The 22,602-nt window shown below is 46.3% G+C and overlaps 1 protein-coding gene across 1 annotated transcript in view; it reads right to left on the bottom strand.

The window, feature by feature from the left end:
• kcnh8 (potassium voltage-gated channel, subfamily H (eag-related), member 8) overlaps nt 1-22,602 on the bottom strand; it is a 655,874-nt gene that overhangs the window by 479,500 nt on the left and 153,772 nt on the right. Inside the window, exon 2 of the mRNA XM_070880041.1 lies at nt 22,254-22,487. Coding sequence (XP_070736142.1) covers nt 22,254-22,487 — 234 coding nt within the window. The remainder of the gene's footprint in view (nt 1-22,253; nt 22,488-22,602) is intronic.

Below are 22,602 nucleotides of genomic sequence, written 5' to 3'. Positions count from 1 at the left end.
ATCCAGGCAGTCGACAAAATCCACCCAATCCTCGCCCTCCATGAATCTCTCCAGGATTCCAACAGTGCCCATTGTGAATGCGAAGGTTCTTAAATTACCTCGTCGCCAATTGTAATGACTCAAGAGTCTGGTTACTGTAAACTCACTCAGGTGCAACCTGATCCATCTTTATTCCAGCCCAAGAGTGGCTGCGTGACAAAGGCACCCAGCTTATATACAGGTGACCAAGCACACATGCCACATGCATACAGCCCGATGACCTCCGACCGCGGCGCCCTCTGGTGTCTGGTGACCCCCAAGCATTACTACATAACAGGGATGAAAGAGATAAGATATGAAATTCAAAGGAAGAAACCCTGGGAAAGTATAAACAGAGAAAGAAAAGTGGCCAAAATCAGGAAACATCTTTAGGGCAGGCTTTGACACAAGAATCGAGAAAAAACTAGAAGTCCTATTGGGTATTGAGTTTGTAGGGAAACCTCTGTAGGTCAAAAGGTCTTGTCAATATCCCATGTCAGAATAAAAGTAGCCTGCTCAAGGTTGTCCACACAAACGGTGTGACGGGAGAGTGAAACAGAAGTTAGGCTGGTCAAACACTCACGTGCTTTAATGCTCCTCATGACCCCACAAAAATTGTTATAAACCTTTCTCTACACTGCTTTTTCAGTGGCTAAAATTAGTCTTTTTAAGGGTCGTAGCTTAGGTTTCTCAGCCCCAATTACCAATAGGTGGAGTGTGCGTAGCGCACGCTCTGCATTCTGGTACATGAAAATTGTATCGAGGTCCTACCTCTGTAATAGGACCCCAATTTACATGAACTATCTGCCTGTTTCTGGCAGATACCTGGGCTGCCTGTTTCAAGACCCTCACCAAAATGCTGTAGATATGGCTATCGGCGAGAATGGGGTTATCAGTGCTGCACTACCATTTTGATCAGTCTACAATCCTGGTTCCTGGTCAGCAGGGGGATGAAAATCAGCCGCAATATGTAATTTCCCAAAGATGCGCCCATGGAAGTATTCGCGACTGATCACTTTACAAGGCAGTTGGACAGGCAGTTGTTGAGCAAATCAATGGAGGGATATAGGTAGTGAGCTGTGCATTCTGTTCCTGAATGCTGGGACTGGCCAGATATACTGCAATGACCTTTTTTGGTCCTGTACATTCCTATGTTCCTACATGTATTATTATAATATGAAATGTTAGACAAGTGAATCCTGGCTCCTTCATCCCCAGAGAGTTTGTTTTCAAATATTCAATCATTCATTTTTGATGTGCCTATTTCTTACAGAATTTAAAATAGCTCTGGGGACTTTATATAGTACCGATATCACATCAAGTTACACAATGTAGGCACAGGAATTGATTTAATTTTTTCTTGTGGGCTTTACTGGTTTGCACATTGCAGATGCATCCGTCTTTACCCAAGTACAATGCTGTAAACACCGCCCATCCACCCTCCCACCCAGATATTCCAGTCCATTCTTTGCACCTGTCAGTTTACTCTGTAATTATTCGACCGATTCCTGAATTACTGCTTTACATTCAACTGGGTAGAAATTAGTCTGGGCCTGTTTTCAGGTCCAGACTTGCATCTGAACAGAGAGGCCCGTGGCCTGCCTGAAATTGGGCTTTAGGCCTCATCTAAATATTACGGTCAAGCTGCCAGTGGTGCCTAGCGTGCCTCCACAGGCAGCTTGCCCTTCTGCAGCATTGAATTTCAGGCTGCCTATCTCAGGTAATATCTGGGAGAGGGGTTTGGAGCAGGCAATGGAAAGTGGTGGCGATTGCTAGAACTGTGGAGTGGGGGGAGTACGCCTGTTCCTCCTGGCTCTAAAGAAAGGTTTTTCAACAATAAATAAATGTGCCTTTAACAAGGGCCACTGAGGAATCGGGAGCAGGGTAAGCGTCAATGACTGATTTTGTAAAGGGGTCCTTCAACAGGCACTATGGAACCTCATTAACTTATTCAAGGTGCCTAACACCAATTTTAGGTGACTGTCTGGGACACACAAAAACCGGGCTCCACAGATCTAGCAATGGCACCAATACCTGCACAAATTGGGCACTGGCAATTCCGCTGCAAAATTGGCATGCTTTGCACGTGTTTTATGCCCGAAAAATGGGCACACACATACCAATGTTTACCCCAATGGGTCACTAATATAAACAGAAGGAAAAGTAACTACAAAGTTAACTCAGATAAAGTTAAGGAAGGAAAATTGAGAAATAAAGGGAACAAAAGAAAGTTACTCAGGATAGCAAGAAAAGAAAAAAAACCATTATGACAGACCTGAAATTGTGGTCGGAGACTTTGTGTGGGCGAATACCTCTGAACTGCAAGTAAAGTCCATATTTACCTGATGGCCCAGGACCCATGAAGACTCGCGCCCCTGGGACTCTACTCGTAGGCCTGCATAAAGGACCACACATTCCAGGGATGCATACGGTTTGGAAGACCCTCGGATCACGTGGGCCAGCCTAAGCAATCAAAAAGGGTAATTCCCATTATGCTTATGGAGATAAGCTCCCTGTTATCAGCCACTGGGAAGGTCATCGCTAGAATCCTCCTCGATCATCTTCTCCCTGTGGCTGAGGAGCTCCTTCCGGAGTCACAGTGCAGATTCCGTCCACTACAGGGTACAACGGACTGATCTTTACAGCGCGACAACTACAAGAGAAATGCAGGAAACAGCACCAACAATTGTACAGAGCCTTCTTTGACCTTACAAAGGTTTTCGACACTGTTAACTGCGAGGGACTATGGAGCGTCCTCCTCCGTTTCGGCTGCCCCCAAAAGTTTGTCTTGCAGCCTCCGCCTGCTCCACGATGCCATGCGAGCCATGATCCTGACCAACGGATCTACCACAGATCCAATTCACGTCCGGACCGGGGTCAAGCAGAGATGCGTCATTGCGCCAACCCTCTTCTTGATCTTCCTCGCTGCAATGCTCCACCTCACACTCAACAAGCTCCCCGCTGGAGTGGAACTAAACTACAGAATCATGGGAACTTGTTCAAACTTCGTCATCTCCAGGCCAGATCCAAGACCGTCCCATCCTCTGTCATCAAGCTACAGTACACGGAAGACGCTTGCGTCTGCGCACATTCAGAGACTGAACTCCAAATCATAGTCAACATCTTCACCGAGGCATACAAAAGCATAGACCTTACACTAAACATCCGTAAGACAAAGGTCCTCCACTAATCCTGACCCCGCCACACAGCACTGCCCCCAGTCATCAAGATCCACGGCGCGGACCTGGACAACGTGGACCACTTTCCATACCTCGGGAACCTATTATCAGCAAGGGCAGACATCGACAACAAGGTTCAACATCGCCTCCAGTGCACCAGCACAGCCTTCAGCCACCTGATGAAGAGAGTGTTCGAAGATCAGGACCTCAAATCTGGCACCAAGCTCATGGTCTCAAGGGATGCAGTGATACCCGCCCTCCTGTATGGCTCAGAGACGTGGACCATATACAGTAGACAACTCAAATCTCTGGAGAAATACCACCAACGATGTCTCCTCAAGATCCTGCAAATCCCCTGGGAGGACAGATGCACCCACGTTAGTGTCCTCGATCAGGCCAACATCCCCAGCATCGAAGCACTGACCACACTCGACCAGCTCTGTTGGGTGGGGCACATTGTTCGTGTTAAGTCCTGACTCCAATGTACACGAGATACATGCTGAAGTCAAGGTCACTCAGGACCCGCACCTTTAATTCCAGCTCTCCCATCCTGCACTTGCCTGAGACCTCTGTTTATATACCTGTTTATAGACAGGTATGGAATGTCTCCTGCAAGTGCACACCTGGTGGTAAGGTATGCTTATTGTTACAGGTCATATCCAGTTACAGTCATGTATAGCATGGTAAGATACAGTTATATACAGTAATGTGAGATACATGACATCATCCTCCCCCAAGGTCTTATTGCCTTTATAGATTCAGTCTCTCAGGTGGTCTGCACTCTCACGTGGAGCGTCTTAGTCATGGTTCAGTTGTTTGCCTTGGTGCCTGTTTTTCGTTCGGTGTGATTGCTGGTATCTCACCTGGGCTGTCTGTTGAGACTGCCCTTTCCTCAGGTTGTTCCACCTGTCTGTCCACCAGTTGTGGTGTGAGTTCCACATTGTAGTCTGCCTCTGGTTCTTCAGTGTTATCAGTGAATCTACTTTTTACTTGGTCTACATGCCTCCGGCAAGTTTGGCCATTGTCCATTTATACAACCAGTAGCCTGTTTCCCTCTTTGTCTGTTACTGTCCCTGCAAGCCATTTGGGACCCCTGCCATAGTTTAGCGCAAACACTTTGTCCCCTATCTCATTCCACCTCCCCCTCGAATTTCGGTCATGATACTCAGTTAGCTTTTGATGCTTAGCCTCAACAATTTCATGCATGTCTGGGAGGATTAATGAGAGCCTGGTCTTTAAGGTTCATTTCATCAATAGTTGCGCGGGGGGAACCCCAGTCAACGAATGCGGACGAGATCTGTATGCTAGCAGCAGTCGCAATAGGCGGCTCTGCAGCGTACGACCTTGGATTCTGAGCATGCCTTGTTTAATGATCTGCACTGCTCGCTCCGCCTGGCCATTGGAGGCCGGCTTGAAAGGTGCCGTCTTAACATGATTCATACCGTGGTCAACTATAAAATCGTGAAATTCTGCGCTGGTGAAGCATGGACCATTATCACTGACCAATATGTCAGGAATTCCATGCATTGCAAACATGGTTCTAAGGCTCTCCACAGTGGTGGAGGTGGTGCTCGAGTTTAAAATGGTGCACTCGATCCATTTTGAAAATGCATCAACGACTACGAGGAACATTTTGCCCATGAATGGACCCGCATAGTCTACATGCACCCGCGACCACGGTTTGGTGGGCCAGGGCCAGGGGCTTAGGGGGGCCTCCCTGGGGGCATTATGAGTTGGGCACAAATGGTGCACCGACGGACGTAGAGCTCCAAGTCCACGTCAATGCCAGGCCACCAGACATGAGATCTAGCTATGGCCTTCATAAGGACGATCCCCGGGTGCTCGCGATGGAGCTCCCGGACAAATGCCTCCCTGCCTCGTAAGGGCATAACTACTCGGCTGCCCCACATCAGGCAGTCTGCCTGTAGTGATAGTTCATGCATGCGCCTATGGAAGGGTTTGACCTCCTCGGGGCAGGCATCGCGAGCCTCTGCCCAGTCACCGGTTAAAACACATCTTTTAACTAGATAACGTGGGGTCGCTGGTCGTCCAGGCTCTGATTTGACGAGCCATCATGGGTGAACCTGTGGATTCAAAGGCATTGATTGCCATGACCATCTTACAGTCCTGTTCGCGGACCCTTCTGGGTTGCCAGGGGTAGCCTGCTAAGCGTGTCGGCACAGCTGTCTGTGCCTGGTCTGTGCCTTATCGTATAGTCATAAGCTGCCAGCATGAGTGCCCACCGCTGAATGCGCGCCGAGGCGTTGGCGTTGATTGCCTTGCACTCGAATAGCAGGGACATGAGGAGTTTATGGTCGGTTTCTAACGCAAATTTGGCCCCGAAAAGGTATTGGTGCATCTTTTTGACACCGTACACGCACGCGAGCGCCTCCTTCTCAACCATACCGTGCCCGCGCTCCGCCCGCGAAAGTGACCTGGAGGCATAAGCAACGGGCTGCAATTTACCCGCATCATTGACGTGCTATAAAACGCACCCGACCCCGTGCGCTGACACATCACACGTAAGGACTAACTTTTTACCTGGGCCAAAAAAGGCTAATAAACACTTTTGGAACGTAGAAGGTTGCATGCCTTATTGAAGACACGTTCTTGGGCGTCCCTCCAAAACCAATCGCACCCCTTTCTGAGTAGCACGTGGAGAGGCTCCAGCAGCGTGCTCAAGCTCTGCATAAAGTTCCCAAAGTAATTGAGTAGCCCGAGAAAGGTGCGCAGTTCCAAGACATTCCGGGGCCTGGGTGCCAGGCGAATCGCTTTGGTTTTGGATTCGGTTGGGCAGATTCCATCAGTGGCAATCCTTCTGCCCAAAAATGCAACCTCAGGCACGAGAAACAGACGCTTAGATTTCTTAACTCTTCGGCCTACCCGATCCAATCGACTTAGTACTTCCTCAAGATTGCGGAGATGAGAGTCGGTGTCCCTGCCCGTGATGAGTATGTCATCTTGAAACACAACCGTCCCCGGGATGGACTTGAGCAGACTCTCCATGTTGTGCTGGAATATAGCAGCTGCCAACCTGATGCCAAATGGCATCGATTGTACACAAAAAGACCTCGATGTGTGTTGATGGTGGTGAGTAGCTTAGACTCTTCGGTCAGTTCTTGCGTCATATACACAGATGTGAGGTCAAGTTTCGAGAAAAGTTTTCCTCCAGCCAACGTGGCAAATAGGTCCTCCGCTCTAGGCAGCGGGTATTGGTCCTGTAGGGAGACTCTGTTTATGGTAGACTTGTAATCCCCACAGATTCGCATGGATCCATCAGGCTTCATGACGGGGACGATGGGGCTTGCCCAGTCGCTGAATTCCACGGGAGAAATTATGCCTTCCCGCAGAAGCCGGTCCAGTTCATTTTCAATCTTTTCCCTCATCACATAAGGCACAGCTCTAGCCTTGTGATGGACCGGTCTGGCATTCTGTGTGATGTAGATTCTAACTTTAGCCCCTTTGAATGTGCCCACACCTGGCTGAAAGAGATGTTCAAAATGGCTTAGAACTGTTGAGCAGGAGGTCCGTTCCTCTGACGACATGGCGTGAACATCATCCCATTTCCAATTAAGTTCTCCTAGCCAGCTTCTCCCCAACAGGGCTGGGAGATCCCCGGGGACAATCCACAGGGAAAGTCGGTTCACCGTCCCTTTGTGTGTGACTGAGGGCATGGTGCTGCCAAGGACTGGGACGATTTCTTGAGTATAGGTTCTTAGTTTGGTGTCGATCTTTGTGAATTTTGGTCTGTTGCTTTTGTGCGGCCACAGCTGTTCAAATTGTTGAACGCTCATGAGGGATTGACTGGCCCCTGTGTCCAGTTCCATGTTGACGGGTATCCCGTTAAGTAGAACCTTCATAATAATTGGAGGCGTCTTGGTGTAAGAACAGTGGACATTGATCGTGTTAACCCGCAATACCTCGGCATCCCGTGCACTGTTCCAATCGTCTTCTGGTCCGCTTTCCGACCCTTCCGATTCGTATACCAGCCGAGCTGCTGTTTTTCTGCACATGCGAGCCAGATGCCCTATGTAATTGCAGTTTCTGTAAATGGCATGCTGAAATCGACACACCCTGGTTGAGTGCCTTCCCCCACATCTCCAACACAGACCGTTTCCATTGTTTCCGAAGGATGAGCTGCGTCTGGCTGATCTCCCTTGAGCTTCTCTCAATCTGTTGTTGATTGCTCGCATTGTGGGTTGATGAGGTGTGATCGGCCGTTCATGTGGCCCTTGATTTTGATGGCTTCTGGTGCCACTGTCTGCTGTTGAAGGCCTGCTCTCCTGCCTTTGTCTGTGTGTGGGGGTAGCGGTTTGTTTCACAATGTGAACCCCTTGTTCCGATACCTCGTTGGTTGTCGTACCCGAAGTATAGATCAGCCTTGTTTCTTCTTCGTGTGCCAAGAACATCTGTGCGACCAGTGCTGCTGCCTCTAGAGTCAAGTTCTTAGTCTCTATAAGCTTTTGGAATATGCCTGCATGGCCTATTCCTTCAATAAAAAAGTCTCTCAGTACTTCTCTCCTTAGTTCATCGGGGAACTCACATGAACCAGCCAGCCTCCGAAGTTCCGCCACGAAGTCGGGTATGCTTTGGCCCACACAGCGTCTGTAGTTGTAGAACCTGTGTCTGGTCATGTGTAGACTGTTCGCTGGCTTCAGGTGGTCTCTCACCAGTGTGCTCAACTCCTCAAACGACTTGCTTGCTGGTTTCTCGGGTGCCAGCAGGTCTTTAATTAAAACGTATGTTTTCGAGCCACAGCTGGTCAAGAGATGGGCTCTTCTCTTGTCTGCCTTATCATCGCCCAGCCAGTCTTTGGTCACAAAGCTTTATTGGAGTCTTTCTATAAAGTCATCCCAATTGTCTCCAGCATTGTATTCCTCATCTGAGTTGTTGGTAACCATTCTGTGGATTCTGTGATCCCATCCTCGTCGCCACTGTTAAGTCCTGACTCTAATGTACTGACTTACACGAGACACATGCTGAAGTCAAGGTCACGCAGGACTTGCACCTTTAATTCCAGCTCTCCAGTGCTGCACTTGCCTGAGACCTCTGTTAATATACCTCAGTGGGACAGGTATGGAGTGTCTCCTGCAAGTGCATCCCTGGAGGTAAGGTGTGCTTATTGTTACAGGTCATATCCAGTTACAGTCATGTATAGCATGGTAAGATACAGTTATATACAGTAATGTGAGATACATGACAGTTCGCATGTCTGACACAAGACTCCCAAAGCAAGCGCTCTACTCGGAACTCCTCCACAGCAAGCGAGCCGCAGGTGGACAAAGGAAACGTTTCAAGGACAACCTCAAAACCTCCTTGATAAAATGCAACATCCTCACCGACACCTGGGATTCCCTGGCCAAAGACTACCCTAAGTGGAGGAAGAGCATTTGGGAGGGCGCTGAGTACCTCGAGTCTCGTCGCCGAGAGCATGCAGAAAGCAAGTGCAGGCAGTGGAAGGAGCAAACCAGACTCCCCACCCACCCTTTACTTCAATGACTGTCTGTCCCATCTGTGACAGAGACTCTAAGAACTCACTTTTAGAGTGGAAGCAAGTCTTCCTCAATTTCGAGGGACTGACTATGATGATGATGATGGAGATTCCATTTATGTATGGAATCCCCATAAACTTAATGGGAATTACATAAAAAATAGCTTTTCACACAACCTAAATAAAAATAAATCATCACTTGTTTAAAATTAATTAAATATGGGGGCTAAAATTCCAGCCACATGAAGTGTGGACAGACCCGGCAAGGCCTCGCAAAAGCCGGTTTTCGGGGCGTGATGCGCATGTGCCATAAAACGGCTTTTTCGATCTGTCAAGATTTGCCTTGACAGATCCTCCGCATGGGTGAGATTGGGCTATTTGCCCAACTCATGCCCAGCGAATGTCCTTCAAACTCTTGCGCCTGGGGAAAGCAGGCGCATAGCCTACTTTTACCAATGTAAGAGTTTTAAAACATATAAAAATTCAATTAAAAAAACAATTTTTATGTTAAAAACTCTGTCCACTAAGGTAAGTTTATTTTAAACCGTATTAAAAACCATTAAAAAAAATTCAAAAAATATTTGTTTTGTCTAAAACATTTAACTTTAATTTCAATTCATTTTAAATATGTGAGGTGTTTAATTTATTTATTATGTTGTGTTTCTTGTTTTAGGGGGTTGTTCTCATTGCTAATAATGAGAATTTGTAAAAACGAAGTTCCCATTATTATCAAAGAGAATACTGCAGAGTGATTGGTGGGCCATGCCCACATGATTCCAGCTTTTACACATCTCCCCGTACGCTGCACATTGAATGAAGGCCTCCAGCCGGAATCAAAGGCACCTCCGGGACCACCAGGTACTTTCACAAAAAATTTTCAGGTTGGAGGCGTTCATCCGAAGGAAGCCTCTGACCAGAATTTTAGCCCCACAATTTAATTAAACATTTAAAACAAAAATTAAATTAAAAAATAACTAAATTTAAACATTTTTAAAGGGGCCAAAAATAACCTAAACTAATTTTAAGATTTTTGAATGTTTAAATGATTTTTTAAAAATTATTTTAAAATTTATTTAAATGTTTACGCTGGTAAAAGGCCTTATGTCTGCTTTTACCAGGCATAAGAGTTTTGTGGGCATTCACTGAGCAAATAGCCCAATTCTGCACCAGAAAATGTTAATTTCCTTCGGATTCGTACAAGCTGTCAAGCTGAAACTTGGCAGATCGCAAGTTCCAGGTTTTCGCACATGCGCATCGCGTGCGTACATGGTCATAGGCCCTGGAAAATCCATGCCAACCTGTCTTAAAAAGAAAGGAATTGAAAAGATTTAAATACATCAAACTGGTCAAATCAGCTTGATTGTGAAAAACGTTACTCAATCGCTGTTGTATTTGTGCTGCACAGTTCTTCTAGAAATCTTTATTTTTAGCTCCACTGAAAATGCCTGTGTGTGAATAAAGGGCTCATAAGATGAATGATGCATGAATGCTTCTTTTCCACGTACATCACTCCCACTCCTACTTGGGAGAAATAAAACAAGAAGTAATTCAGGCTCCATAACAAAGCTATATAATTATTGAAACAAAACTCCATATCCTGGAACCACCCACTGGGTAGTGCAGGATGGTAATTTGGAAAGAAATATGTTCGAGTAAAACCGAAATATAAATTTTTTTGCCACACCACATTTTCGATAATACTGTATATTGAAATCACTGAAACAATCAAAAGAACCTGGAAACAACTCCAGAACCACTCGGGATTGTATTCTTAATTAAAATTCTAATAAAAATAAGAGAATTTTACACCATGCACACTCCTTTCTCTGCCTGTGCTTGTTTTCTGCATGCTCTCGGCGACGAGACTCGAGGTGCTCAGCGCCCTCCCGGATGCACTTCCTCCACTTAGGGCGGTCTTTGGCCAGGGACTCCCAGGTGTCGGTGGGGATGTTGCATTTTATCAAGGAGGCTTTGAGGGTGTCCTTGAAACGTTTCCTCTGCCCACCTTGGGCTCGCATGCCGTGCAGGAATTCTGAGTAGAGCACTTGCTTTGGGAGTCTCGTGTCGGGCATGCGAACAATGTGGCCTGCCCAACGGAGCTGGTCGAGTGTGGTCAGTGCTTCGATGCTGGGGATGTTGGTCTGATCGAGGACGCTAATGTTGGTGCATCTGTCCTCCCAGGGGATTTGCAGGATGTTGCTTGAGACATTGTTGATGGTATTTCTTCAGTGATTTGAGGTGTCTACTGTATATGGTCCACGTCTCTGAGCCATACAGGAGGGCAGGTATCACTACAGCCTGTAGACCATAAGCTTGGTGCCAGATTTGAGGGCCTGATCTTCGAACACTCTCTTCCTCAGGTGGCTGAAGACTGCGTTGGTGCACTGGTGGCAGTGTTGAACCTCGTCGTCGATGTCTGCCCTTGCTAATAATAGGCTCCTGAGATATGGAAAGTGGTCTACGTTGTCCAGGGCCGTGCTGTGGATCGTGAAGACTGGGCGGCAGTGCTGTATGGCGGGGTCAGGTAGGTGCAGAACCTTTGACTTACGGATGTTTAGTGTAAGGCCCATGCTTTCGTACGCCTCAGTGAAGATGTTGACAATGACTTAGAGTTCAGCCTCTGACTGTGCACAGGTGCAAGCGTCATCCGAGTACTGTAGCTCAACGACAGAGGTTGGGACTGTCTTGGATCTGACCTGGAGACGATGAAGGTTGAACAGGTTCCCACTGGTTCTGTAGACTGCTGTTGGTGCTGCTCCCGGTCTGCTGGCCCATGCCTTACTGCTGCTGCTCCAAGTTTTTCTGCTGCTGCACAAACTACTTTCTTCAATTATATGGCCAAGATGTATTGTGTAGCAGGCTGGCGGGTGGGGGGGCAGGGTTGGGCGGCGTGGTGGGGGCAGTGGGAGAAGCTATTGCATGTTATCTTATATATATTAAAGATGAGGGCTGTGGATGCTGAGTCCCTGAATATAGTCAAGGCTGAGATAGATAGATTACCTTCATGGACTCTAATTGGTCTTAGGGTTAGCACCTCCACTTGTGTGGATATAATCAAAATGGGCGATATTTCCGGCGTAGGTGTTAAAAGGGTTTTCAGATCGCCGGCTTCTCGTCCAGTCTAAAAGCACCTAGTTCCACTTTTGAAAATGGGCGTTACCGCAAGCGATATAAAATGGGCGGTAGTATTACATTTTTTTGACCTTCTGCCTTAAAGTGTGGCCATCCTTAGCAACAGTATGACAATGCTCGATTCCCACGATTCTAGAGGTCAAGGATCATCATGACATGCGCAGAAGAGGAGACAGAGAGAGAGGGAACTCAGAGGAACTGAAGGCGTGGTCTGGTGTGGCTTCTTTGGGAGGAAGGAGGGAGACTTTAGAACTTCACAGCAAGTAGGCAAACAAAAAGTAGCTGTTACCAGCCACATATTTGTCCAAATTTGGCCTATAATGGAGAGAGAGGAGGAGGCATCACAGCGCGCTGTGGAGACTGACGCTGGAGAGAGCAATGAGGGGGGAGAAGAGCACATTGGAGGGCGCAAAAGAGCCACGAGTTTCTCGGATGAGGAAAATGCCTCCCTCCTGCAGGAGGTCAAGTTACGTTGGGGTGATTTGACACAGGGAGGGCGTGGGAAGCCTACCCCAAAGGCATACCAGAAGATATGGACCGAGATAGCAGAGGTGGTCTCATCGGTGACCAACGAGATGCGTGAGGGCAACCAATGCCGCATACGATGGAACGACCTTGTGGGATCCGCAAGAGTATTACATTGATTTACATGTACTTATGTATTTGTATAATTTGGTTTGTAACAGTCATGAATGACTATCAGCAGATGTGAGGTCTTTCACTTTTACTGGGAATGTTTTACTCAAAGCCTGCAGTCACGGTGTACATCTTTAGGTAAACAATGATAATTATCATAATAATCATGATTACATCTATCGGTTGTGTGTTGTATCAGCGTCTGTGACAGTACCTAGCAATGATATCATGCAATGATCTCATGCCATGTCGTCCTGTCACCTTGTACAGAAGAAGCTATCAACGATGAGGTCCGTGCAGAGGCGAACGAGTGAGGGGCCACCAGTCCCCAGCGACATCACTGACATGGAGGAGTGTGTGCTCACACTCGTGGGGAAGCACACCCAGACAGCCACGGATGCATCTGCAGACCCTGAAGTAATGCCATGTTAGTAAAGCTTACACCATTGCGTGATGTAAAGTCAATAGATGCCACACCCACTCATATCCAAACAATCATATATGATAGATGATTTCTAAAATTATCATCGAAATAATGATGGCCTAATGAAAATCATTGGAATGCAAATGTGTTGATGGTCATGAAATGTGATGTCTGCAATGATTTTGAGAGCGGTGGTGCTTTTGTCGTGCATATGCTGTGTGTAGCGCTGGACTCACCTTGTGACCCTAGCACCCCCTTCTCCTCTAATAACCTCATTTGTGTTTTGCAGCTCAGCCAGCAGTGCGTCCCAAAGCAAGACCACAGAGGCCAGAAGGTGGGGGCAGGAGTTGGAGGACAATTTGGTGCTGAGGTGCGCCGATTCTCTCCCATCAATCTGTTGGGTCTGTTCTCCACGGAAGAGAGCGTGGACTTCGAGGAACCTGCATCGCCACACTCCAGAAGCCATTCCACCCCAAGGCCATCTAGTGGTCCTCTGGTCATTCCCGCCTCCACTCTGGAGGTATCGGCCCCAAGCACCTCGCCAAGGGCACCCCATTTGTCCCCAGGATGGTGCCGACCCCGCAGAGGTCCCATGGACGCGGCAGGTCTGTTCCACGAGCGCGACTTGACAGCGGAGAGATGGTACAGTTGTCGAGGAGGACTGTAGACATTGGTGACCAGCTCATCGAAGCATTGAGGGGCATATCCCAACAGCTGACCATTGTTTCCGGCACCATGACCAAGTACATTCCGTGGATGGTGGAGGCCCTGGATGCGATAGCCAGGAACACTGCTGCCACAGGCCTCCCAGTAGTGCCCGAGCGTGGCACTCCACCCCTAGGTTCCGCACCACCACTGCGAACGACAGATGAGAGCAAGGACCAAGATCTTGCTTCTACATCAGAGAATGTTGCTCCTTGGCACCCCCCGCTCCCGGACCTGTCCAACGACCGCATCTGCCTTCATCAGCCCCCACTGAGGCACCGCCTGAGGAGCTCCTCGGCCAGGCACCGTGGAGCAAGGAGGGGAAGGGGTAGAGTTGGAGAGAAGAAGGATAGGGGGGAAGGAAAGTGAGGTGCATGTCCGCAGGTGATGGCTGTGTTATATCTCCACCTGGGTGTATGCAATTTGTTGCAATGTATGGGGGCTGGGGACCACGCTCCTGCTTTGCCTTTGTATTCTGTGTTGCTGGATATGTTGAACATGTGATTTATATCAATGGTGGAAAAAGTAGGGTATGGGCGGGGGTTGGATGTTATTGCCTGTGATGCTTATGATTTCAGACCAATGTAGGTTTAAAATTTTTGTTACTGAACATAATCTTGTTGCGCATTGTCTCAGATAACTGCACCATTATCCACTGGTGATTCCTTAACATGAAAGGGTTAAGTACAACTTAACATCAATCAATGTAAACTTTAACTGGCACCAAGTTAATGGGCACCATTGATGTCTGAGCTGCACACACACAGCAGTGTGTCAGCGTTGTCACTCACATCAACACTCTTTCAGGAAAATCGTTCAGATATCAGCTCCTCACATAAGAGTGGGATTTTAAAAATGCCAGCCACACCGCTGGCATTAGTTCAGAATAGTTCCACTTTTTGTGGCCATTTTTTTGGGCGAGTGATATTGTGGGCGATATATGTGCGAGGTGGTGAAATTGATGCTGGGCAATTTGCTTGGCATTAGTTTTGGTAAATATGCTTTTCACGACAAAAAAAAGTGGGCGGGTGGTATTATTGAATCTCGGCGTTAAGTCAGTACGGAAATTAATGCTGGAAATTAATATTATTATGGCCATTGATTTTGTCCATTCTGCTGATACCACCCCCAAAAAAGTGGGCGGGAGGTAATATTTTTTCCCGGCGTTAAGTGCATGGGAAAGTAATGCTCGGCAATAAGTTTCCTAAAAATGGCCGTCAGTTTCCATTTTGTGGCTAAATGGGCAATATCTGAGCATTATACGTCATTTCAGCGGTAAAATGGGCATTAAGTGGGCGTTAAGCATGCAAAAAAAGTGCAGGTTCTAGCCCTTAATCTTTCTTTAGTTATCCTCTTGCTCTTAATGTATTTATAAAACATCTTTGGATCTTCCTTGATTTACATGCCAAAATGTTTTCATGCTCTCGCTTTGCTTTCCTAATTTCCTTTTAAATTTCACCCCTGCACTTTCTACATGCCTCTAGGGTTTCTGCAATATTGAGCCCTCGGTATCTGTCATAAGCCTTTATCCTACCCTGCATGCCCCTTGACATCCAGGGGGCTCAAGATGTATTAATCCCACCCTTTTTCTTTAAGGGAACATACTTGCTCTGAACCCTCAGGATCTCCTCCTTGAATGCCTCCCACTGCTCTGACTCTCATTTACCTTCAAGTAGCTTTTTCCAGTCCACTTATTGAATGGCGGAGCAGGCTCGAGGGGCCATATGGCCTACTCCTGCTCCTATTTCTCATGTTCTTATGTTTATCCATAACTACCCTGGTAGAATTCTTTAATAAGATGGAGAGTGACACAGTTAATTCAGAAACTACGGGCGTTAACTTAAGGAAAGGTAACTTCGATAGTTTGAGGCGTGAATTAGCTAGAATATACATAAAGGGTTGGCGGTGGATAGGCAATGGCAAACATTTAAAGATGACATGGATGAACTTCAGCAATTGTACATCCGTGTAAAAATAAAACGGGGAAGGTGGCTCATCCGTGGCTAACAAAGGAAATTAAGGATAGTGTTAAATCCAAGGAAGAGGCATACAAATTGGCCAGACAAAGCAGCAAACCTGAGGACTGGGAGAAATTTAGAATTCAGCAGAGGAGGACAAAGGGTTTAATTAAGAGGGGGAAAATAGAGTACAAAAAGAAGCTTGCTGGGAACATAAAAACTGACTGCAAAAGCTTCTATAGATATATGAGGAGAAAAAGATTAGTGAAGACAAACGTAGGTCCCTTGCAGTCGAATTCAGGTGAATTTATGATGGGGAACAAAGAAATGGCAAACCAATTGAACAAATACTTCATGAAGGAAGACATAAATAACCTTCTGGAAGTACGAGGGGACCGAGGTTCTCGTGAGAAGGAGGAACTGAAGAATATCCTTATTAAGCGGGAAATTGTGTTAGGGAAATTGATGGGATTGAATGCCGATAAATACCCGGGCCTGATAGTCTGCATCCCAGAGTACTTAAGGAAGTGGCCCTAGAAATAGTGGATGCATTGGTGATCATTTTCCAACAGTCTATCGACTCTGGATTAGTTCCTAAGGACTGGAGGTAGCTAATGTAACACCCCTTTTTAAAAAGGGAGGGAGAGCGAAATCGGGTAATTATAAATCGGTTAGCCTGACATCAGTAGTGGGGAAAATGTTGGAATCGATTATTAAGGATGAAATAGCAGCGCATTTGGAAAGCAGTGACAGGATCGTTCCAAGTCAGCATGGATTTATGAAAGGGAAATCATGCTTGACAAATCTTCCAGAATTTTTTGAGGATGCGACTGATAGAGTGGACAAGGGCGAACCAGTGGATGTAGTGTATTTGGACTTTCAAAAGGCTTTTGACAAGGTCCCACACAAGAGATTGGTGTGCAAAAAAAAAGGAACATGCTATTGGGAGTAATATACTGATGTGGATAGAGAACTGGTTGGCAGACAGAAAGCAGAGAGTTGGGATTAACGGGTCCTTTTCAGAATGGCAGGCAGTGACTAGTGGAGTGCCGCAGGGCTCAGTGCTGGGACCCCAGCTCTTTATGATATACATGAATGATTTGGATGAAGGAATTGAGTGTAATATCTCCATGTTTGCAGATGACACTAAACTGGGTGGTGGTGTGAGCTGTGAGGAGGACGCTCGGAGGCTGCAGGGTGACTTGGACAGGTTAGGTGAGTGGGCAAATGCATGGCAGATACAGTATAATGTGGATAAATGTGAGGTTATCCACTTTGGGGGAAAAAACGCAAAGACAGAATATTATCTGAATGGCGGCAGATTAGGAAAGTGGGAGGTGCAACGAGACCTGGGTTTCATGGTTCATCAATCATTGAAAGTTGGCATACAGGTACAGCAGGCGGTAAAGAAGGCAAATGGTATGTTGGCCTTCATAGCTAGGGGATTTGAGTATAGGAGCAGGGAGGTCTTACTGCAGTTGTACAGGGCCATGGTGAGGTCTCACCTGGAATATTGTGTTCAGTTTTGGTCTCCTAATCTGAGGAAGAGCGTTCTTGCTATTGAGAGAGTGCAGCGAAGGTTCACCAGACTGATTCCTGGGATGGCTGGACTGACATATGAGGAGAGACTGGATCAACTGAGCCTTTATACATTAGAGATTAGAAGGATGAGAGGGGATCTCATAGAAACATATAAGATTCTGGCGGGACGGGACAGGTTAGATGTGGGAAGAATGTTCCTGATGTTGGGGAAGTCCAGAACCAGGGGAGACAGTCTTAGGATAGGGATAGGCCATTTAGGACTGAGATGAGGAGAAACTTCTTCACTCAGAGAGTTGTTAACCTGTGGAATTGCTTGCCGCAGAGAGTTGTTGATGCCAGTTCATTGGATATATTCAAGAGGGAGTTGGATATGGCCCATACGGCTAAGGGGATCAAGAGGTATGGAGAGAAAGCAGGAAAGGGGTACTGAGGGAATGATTAGCCATGATCTTATTGAATGGTGTTGCAGGCTCGAAGGGCTGGATGGCCTACTCCTGCACCTATTTTCTATGTTTCTATGTTTCTATGTTAAATCTAACTGATTTATGATCACTAGCAGCAAAATGCTCTCTCACTGATACCCCTTCCACCTGCCCAGCTTCATTTCCTAAAACTAAGTACAGAACTGCTCCCTCCCTTGTTTGGCCTGCACATACTGGCTAAAAAGTTTTCCTGAATGCATACTAATTCTATCTCAGTTAATATTAGCGTAGTTGATATCCCCTACTATTACTGCCTTAGAGTTTTTGCATTTCTCAGAAATTTGCCGACATATTTGCTCTTCTATCTCCCTCTGACTATTTGGGGGTCTATAGTACTCTCCCAGCAGTGTGTTCGCCCATTTTTTGTTCTTCAATTCAACTCATATGGCCTCATTTGATGATCCCTCTCACATAACATCCCTCCTCACAGCTGTAATTGTTTCTTCAATCAATACTGTGACCCCCTCCTTTTTTAATCCCCTCTCTCTCCCGTCTGAAGACCCTGTAACCAGGAACGTTGAGCTAACATACCTGCTCTTCTTCCAGCCATGTCTCAGTAATAGCTATAATATCATACTCCCGAGTGCTCTCAGCTCATCTGCCTTATTTCCTAGCCTCCTTGCATTGAAGTATATACCATTTAGCACTGCCCAACTCGCTTGTTGTCTATTTTCTAGCCTTTGTTTCCTTTCCAATTCCAGCTTTGCTTCTCTCCCTTCTGAATCTACTTTCAGGTTCCCAGCCCCCTGCCAAGTTAATTTAAACTCTCCCCAACAGCACTAGCAGCCGCACCCCCCCCCCCCACCGCCCCCGCAAGGACCCGCGAGGATATTGGTCCCAGCTCTGTTGAGGTGCAACCCATCCAGCTTGTACACGTCCCACCTCCCCCAGAAATGGTCCAATGCCTCAGGAATCTAAAGTCTTCCCTCCTACACCATCTCTCCAGCCACGCATTCATCTGCCCTATCCTCCTATTTCTGTACTCACTAGCACTTGGCACCAGGAGTAATCCAGAGATTACTACCTTTGAGGTCTTGTTTTTAATCTCTCTCCTTGCTCCCTTGCCTGCACTTCATCCTTCTTTCTACCTATGTCATATGGACCACAACCTCTGGCTGTTCACCCTCCCCGCTGAGAATGTCATGCAGCCGCTCAGTGACATCCTTGAACCTGGCACTAGGGAGGAAACATGCCATCCTGGAGTCACATCTACGGCCGCAGAAACGCCTGTCTGCTCCCTTAACTATCAAATCCCCCAACCACTATTGCTCTTCCACTCTTCTTCCTACTCTCCAGTGCAGCTGAGCCACCCGTGATGCCTTGGACTTGACTCTGGCTGCACTCTCCAGAGGAACAATCGCCACCCACCAGTACTCAGAACAGAATATTGGTTGGAGTGTGAGATGCACTCAGGAGGCTCCTGCACTATCTGCCTGGTCTCCTCTTCTGTCTGGCAGTCACCCATTCCCTCTCTGCCTGCACAGTCTTAAGCTGCACGGTGACCACCTCCAGAAATTTTCTATCTACAAATTTCTCAGTCTCGCGGATGCACTATAGTGACTCCAGCTGCTGCTGGGAATTTACATAATTGTGTGGGGCCTTGGAGAGCCTTGTGCACACTTTGTGTGCAGGATCAATGCAGCTGGGCAGCTGCACAGGGGCAGGATGGCACCTCAGGCTTGGGCTACTGATAATAAGAGAAGCTAGCACTTGGGGACCATTTTAACTGTGTAATCAATGAAAGGGCAAATCGGGCGGAGTGTATTATGGGCAGCCAATCTGATATCAGCAATTTTATACTATTGACCAAAGTTAAAATTACTGCCCTAATGTCATTCAGCACATTGAATATCTGCCACTGAATCATCAGCCCTCGACATTTAATTTGTGTGTATAGCTAGGTTGCTGGAGTTGAAGTATATTTTCTGAATGTAGAAGTGATGTTCAGTACTGAAGCAGATGGGAGATGAGTAAGTGTATCTCCATGGGGAGTTATACATCATTAAATTATCCCTTCAGCACTGGGGATCAGAGGCACGGTTCAGAAATAAACATTATCTCAATAATTCCAATATAATATAATATCCTTTCAAATGTACTTTCTCAGGTTTTCAAATAAGGGATTATAATTTCACAAATGTATTTGCTACTAAACCCTTAATACTATGACGAAGCATTTGTGTTTTAAAAAAATCTTCCCTTCTTGCCCAGCACTGAGTTTTATTTGAGACTCTTTCCTCTTGCTCACCAAAGCGGCCTTTCTTTATACAGAGCCTTGACAGTAAGTGTTAGCAGGCTGTTCGACCTAGGAGCATATCATTGCAGAGCATCATTCTTTTTCAGACAATATCCACACCTATGCACTTCAGAAGTAGGAACGCTGTTAATTATTTTTTTTTCCCCTGATGGCACTTAAATTCATTCTGCCAATTGTTTAGTTTTTAATTTTTTGTTTTTGCCCTCGACATGTTAAGCATTCAGATGCTACCATTCAGGCAAGCATTGTCCCAAAAACCTTCAGTAAGGAACCATTAACTCTGAATGGTGCCGCTGCAGCAATTTCTGCCGAATATAGTTGTCTGGAAGGGTCAACATATGCATCACCCTAATATATTCAAATATCCTAAAATGTGATGGTCCAAGTCCAACTTTGATTGCGAAATCTGAAGAATTCGTGAATTTAAGGAAAGTGATCATTCTTAATCTATTAAAAAATGAGATAGCTGATATATTTTCATAATACAAAGTGAAGTATCACAGTTTCATAAAATATCATCCCTGCTCCCTCTCCCCATTGATCACCATCAAGGAAAACAGATGGTGATAATTCAGCAGGGAAATGGTGTACAGCTATGAGGCTGTGAGGACAATGATGTCTTGGATTTACAGCCATTGGACAACTTTTGAAATCAGACAATTCAATTCACAATCTACAAAAATGTCATATTTCAAAAACAAATAAGGCTGATTTTAACCACCCCCACCACTTTCCCGGCAGGAGCTTCATGGCTGAAGGGTCTAGACGGTGGGGAGTTTGTGCATGTTCCTGAGGCGTTCCCACCCTCGCAACATTTTTACTTGCCTGAATTCAGGAATGGGAAGGCCGTGAGGAAGCTCTATCACAGCCGCTCTTCGGATTTTTAAGGCCCCAATATTTACTGAGAGGCAGGAAGGGAGTGGGGGTGACGGTCAGCAGCTGAAAAACACGGAAATACGGGAAAGGCGGAGACCTTGCCAAATATAATAGCAAACCCTCATTAGAATTTTTGTACTCATTTTTACTTCACGGCAGACAGTGGGTTTGAGAGGCGGGCCACTGCCGAACAAGAAAGCCTGCTGTACAAGGCCGCAGCTGGGGAACGGAGAGGAGGAGGGAATAGGTTGCCAACTTTGATGTATTCCTGGAGATTTGATCATGTGACATTTGATCACAGGGCATCCAAACATGTGGCACCACTCATGTGATGCTTAAACACATGGCATTTGATCACATGAGATCACAGGGGGAGATTGCGCGGGGGTGGGGGGTGGGTGGGGGGGAGATTGCGGGGGGAAGTGATTGCATGGAGTGGGGATCTGGAGACTGGGTCACTGTGGGGTCTGGCGATCGGATCATGGTGGTGTCCGAAGATCTGAGCGAGACAGACTGCTTCCCCCCAGCACCACCCATGTTAGCTTGGGAGGGTTGAGGGGTAGCTCTCCTGCTCCTCCTGGCTGGAAAAGCAACGAACTGCTGGGTCTGGCAGCTCTCACCTCCCTTTAACTGCTGGGTTTCCCGACCCCTGGGTAACCCAGCCCACAGCTTATATATCCAAATGGCTGTTAAAATTTGAGATACGCGGCTTCATTAACATATTATAGTTCCTGACCTGCCTCCCGAGAGTAGGTTACTCGCCAGACCCCCAACCCACCCCGGTTAAACCAGAGGTAGGCGTGTTCATGGAAGGCTGGGTTGGTTTTTCTTTTTTCTACAACTTAATCCTACCACACGGCCACTGTTCTGCTTGTCCTGAGTGGGCGGGAGTTAAAATACTGCCAGAGGGTCAGGGGAATTGGAACAGAATCCCAATTTAACCAGGTTCTAAATTCCTGCTCCCATTCTGGTAAGAATGAGGCTTTCTGTGCTCTCCTGCCCCAGCAGTTTTGGAGCCCAGGTTTTTACCATAATTCACCAAAACACGTTCTATTCATAATCACATTTAAAATACAATTTTGAAATTTTGAATCTTGGTTTATGCAAAATATAATGCCTAATTTATAAATTAGTTATGAGTGCCATGACTGCCATATTTTGCACAATATTCATTCTGATTATACAATGGAGTGTTAGTGAGCATATATATGTACAAGGGAACCTAAAATAAGTCAAGAGGAGGAACTTGGTGGATTTAATAAAAGTAATAACTGTACACGGCCAATAAATGGCAAAGTTAAATTTAGAGATTTACAAAATGAACAGTGATGGTCATACTCAAAAACATACTTCGACAAAACAGGATGCTCACCAGCAGCAGAACATTTCACTTAGGTGGTATGGGTAAGTGAGAGAAAGTTAGCTTGAGACACAATTGCATTGCAAGCAGTACATTCTATTTGCTTCCAATTCTTCTCAACAGCATACACAAAGACTAATCAAGGATTTTCAATACAGTGTAGGTTTTATAGAAAATGCTTTTTTTAACTTACCATTCTTCTTGTAAAACATGATATCTCCTTTGAATTCTGTCTTTTCATCCAAACCTTTCTCAATTTGAAGAGTTATCTGTTCATTTGTTTCAGCTCCATATAAAAACTTACAGCTACAACTCTTCTGCATGACTTCAGTGCGGGCAAACCCAGTGAGTTCACAGAAGCCATCTGAGCAGTAAACTATAGGGAATCCCTTTGCCACCTGCGCATTGGCAAGAATAAAATTACTATCTATAAAAGAACAGAGAAAAGAAAATTGATTAGAAATGGTAGGTCTTTGGTTGATTTAGCTACTGCTTATTTAACCGTTTCACATTTGTGGATTCAAACAATAGCACAAAAAACT

Source organism: Pristiophorus japonicus, chromosome 5 (assembly GCF_044704955.1).
Source record: "Pristiophorus japonicus isolate sPriJap1 chromosome 5, sPriJap1.hap1, whole genome shotgun sequence".
In the NCBI taxonomy this organism is placed as follows: Eukaryota; Metazoa; Chordata; class Chondrichthyes; family Pristiophoridae; genus Pristiophorus; species Pristiophorus japonicus.
This window is presented reverse-complemented; position numbering and strand designations above follow the sequence as displayed.